We start from the raw sequence: 2,053 nt of genomic DNA, 5'->3' as shown, positions 1-2,053 counted from the left end.
TGTAATCCAGGTAGAATTAGAAGCTAAATCTTGACGCAAGTGCACCATGTCAGGCGACGCTTCCTTCTGAAGAGACCCCCAGCTGTTTAACTGGTTAGCATTCTCCTTGGACTCATTTTGCCAATCCAGTCCAGAATCTTGTAACAACCATAGGAAAGTAGGGAATGACCTTCTGTCATCAAACATTGAATTTACATCCTTCCATTCATCTGCACAACTTGTTGCTTTTTCGCAAATTTTTTCGAGTGATACTTTTAGATCCACCGAATCTTCCCAGTTTAAAGAGCTTGGGTTCATATGCCGTCTAGTGAAATTCTTGGAACCTGCATGCGTATCTTCTTCAAGACTTAAGTTTTCGAAGGAAGAACTATATCCCTCTGACAATTCCATGATCTAGCAGCCTAACCTTGATTAGAGTGGGCGTTGTATTTCTTCAAAAGACCGATTGGTAAGAAGAATGTTATTATGAGAAGAGATTAAGATTATGTATATTTATATAAGTTAGCATCCTGTATATGTGCCTGAGATAGGAAACCCATGTTAAGCAAAGTTTCGGAAACCACGGTTAGGATTAGGAAACCCTACAAAACAAACACTCTTGCTAAAATTAGCCATGGTTTTATACTTAGAAATCTCATAATTTTGGAAGAATTTTTTTTATCACTTCTATGAGTTTTTGCAAGTGTTTGCTGATTTTTGGCCTATTGGCGAAAATTTGCGGAATACCGTATAGCCAAGTAGGTGCCTTAGTAAAGTCATCAATAATACCGTGGTCAACAAGCAATTCATAGAATTCTATTCCTACTGTGTTGTGGACTCTATATTCCTACTATGTTGTGGACTCTGTTTTGCATGCATATAAATAAGGTGTTGTTATTTCGAGTTAGTCAGCACACAAGTATTTAGTTAACCAATGTTTCTTCTTTCTCGTTGTTATTCATGGCAGGTTCTTTGTCTCCCCCTGATGGCTGTGGGATTGGTAGATGTTGGGCAGGCATCAAAACATGTGCTCTTGGATGGAGCAACAGTAGTAAGTCTACCTTGACTAGTTTTGAAGATCGGTATAAATTGGGAAAAGAATTAGGGTCAGGAAACTATGGTGTTGTTCGTGAGTGTTACGACAAAAAAAATAAACAGACTTGCGCGTGTAAATCCATCGCAGAGGAGAGACTAGTAAAACAAGATGACATCCGAAATGTGAAGCTAGAAGTTGATATAATGAGAAGATTATCCGGGCATTCAAATATTGTGAATCTTAAGGAAGTATATGAGGATGCAAATTCTTTCCACCTAGTAATGGAACTATGTGCTGGTGGGGACCTTTACGATCATATGCAGAAATCCAAGAGGCTCTCAGAGTTCAATGCTAGGCTTATTTTTCGGCAACTCGTTCTTGTTGTTGCGTATTGTCATGAAAACGGTGTTGTTCACAGAGATTTGAAGCCTGGAAACATTCTTCTGGCAAAAAAGGGTTCATACTTACCCATCAAATTGACTGATTTTGGCATCGCTACTTACTTTCAACCCGGAGAGACGCTTCAAGAAAGAACTGGGACTCCACATTATATAGCTCCAGAGGTGCTGACAGGCAAGGGCTACAACCAAACAGCGGATATTTGGAGTGCCGGTGTTATTCTTTACTTTCTTCTTGGTGGGAAAGTACCATTTACTGGACCGACAGAATTGAGGATCCTTCATGCTGTTATTGCCGCGGAATTGCGTTTTCCATCTTATCCGTGGGAACAAATCTCTGCATCTGCCAAAGACTTGATTAGTAAAATTCTATGCCTTGATCCTGCAAAGCGGCTAACTGCACATCAGATTCTTGATCATCCGTGGATGACTTGAGATGTTAATTTAGTATTGTGGGTTCGTTTTTTATAATTGGCTTTCCTACGTTAATATATTAAAGGTGGCTGAGAACTAATTGTTGGAGTCTTGCAACAATAGAAGAAATGTCATATGTATCAAACAATAAATATAAAGAATCGTATCAAACAACTCTACCACGAAAAAATTGATGAGGGCAGAACCACAGGTTCAACAAGCTGTC

At 39.2% G+C, this 2,053-nt stretch overlaps 1 protein-coding gene across 1 annotated transcript; it reads left to right on the top strand.

Moving 5' to 3' along the window:
- Window positions 1-939: 939 nt before the first annotated feature.
- On the top strand, window positions 940-1,848 carry LOC113316594 (calcium-dependent protein kinase 29-like). Its single transcript, XM_026564754.1, has one exon. The coding sequence runs from the start codon at window positions 940-942 to the stop codon at window positions 1,846-1,848; it is 909 nt and encodes a 302-aa protein (XP_026420539.1).
- The last annotated feature ends 205 nt before the right edge of the window (window positions 1,849-2,053 follow it).

Source organism: Papaver somniferum, chromosome 10, assembly GCF_003573695.1.
Source record: "Papaver somniferum cultivar HN1 chromosome 10, ASM357369v1, whole genome shotgun sequence".
Lineage (NCBI taxonomy): Eukaryota > Viridiplantae > Streptophyta > Magnoliopsida > Ranunculales > Papaveraceae > Papaver > Papaver somniferum.
This window is presented reverse-complemented; position numbering and strand designations above follow the sequence as displayed.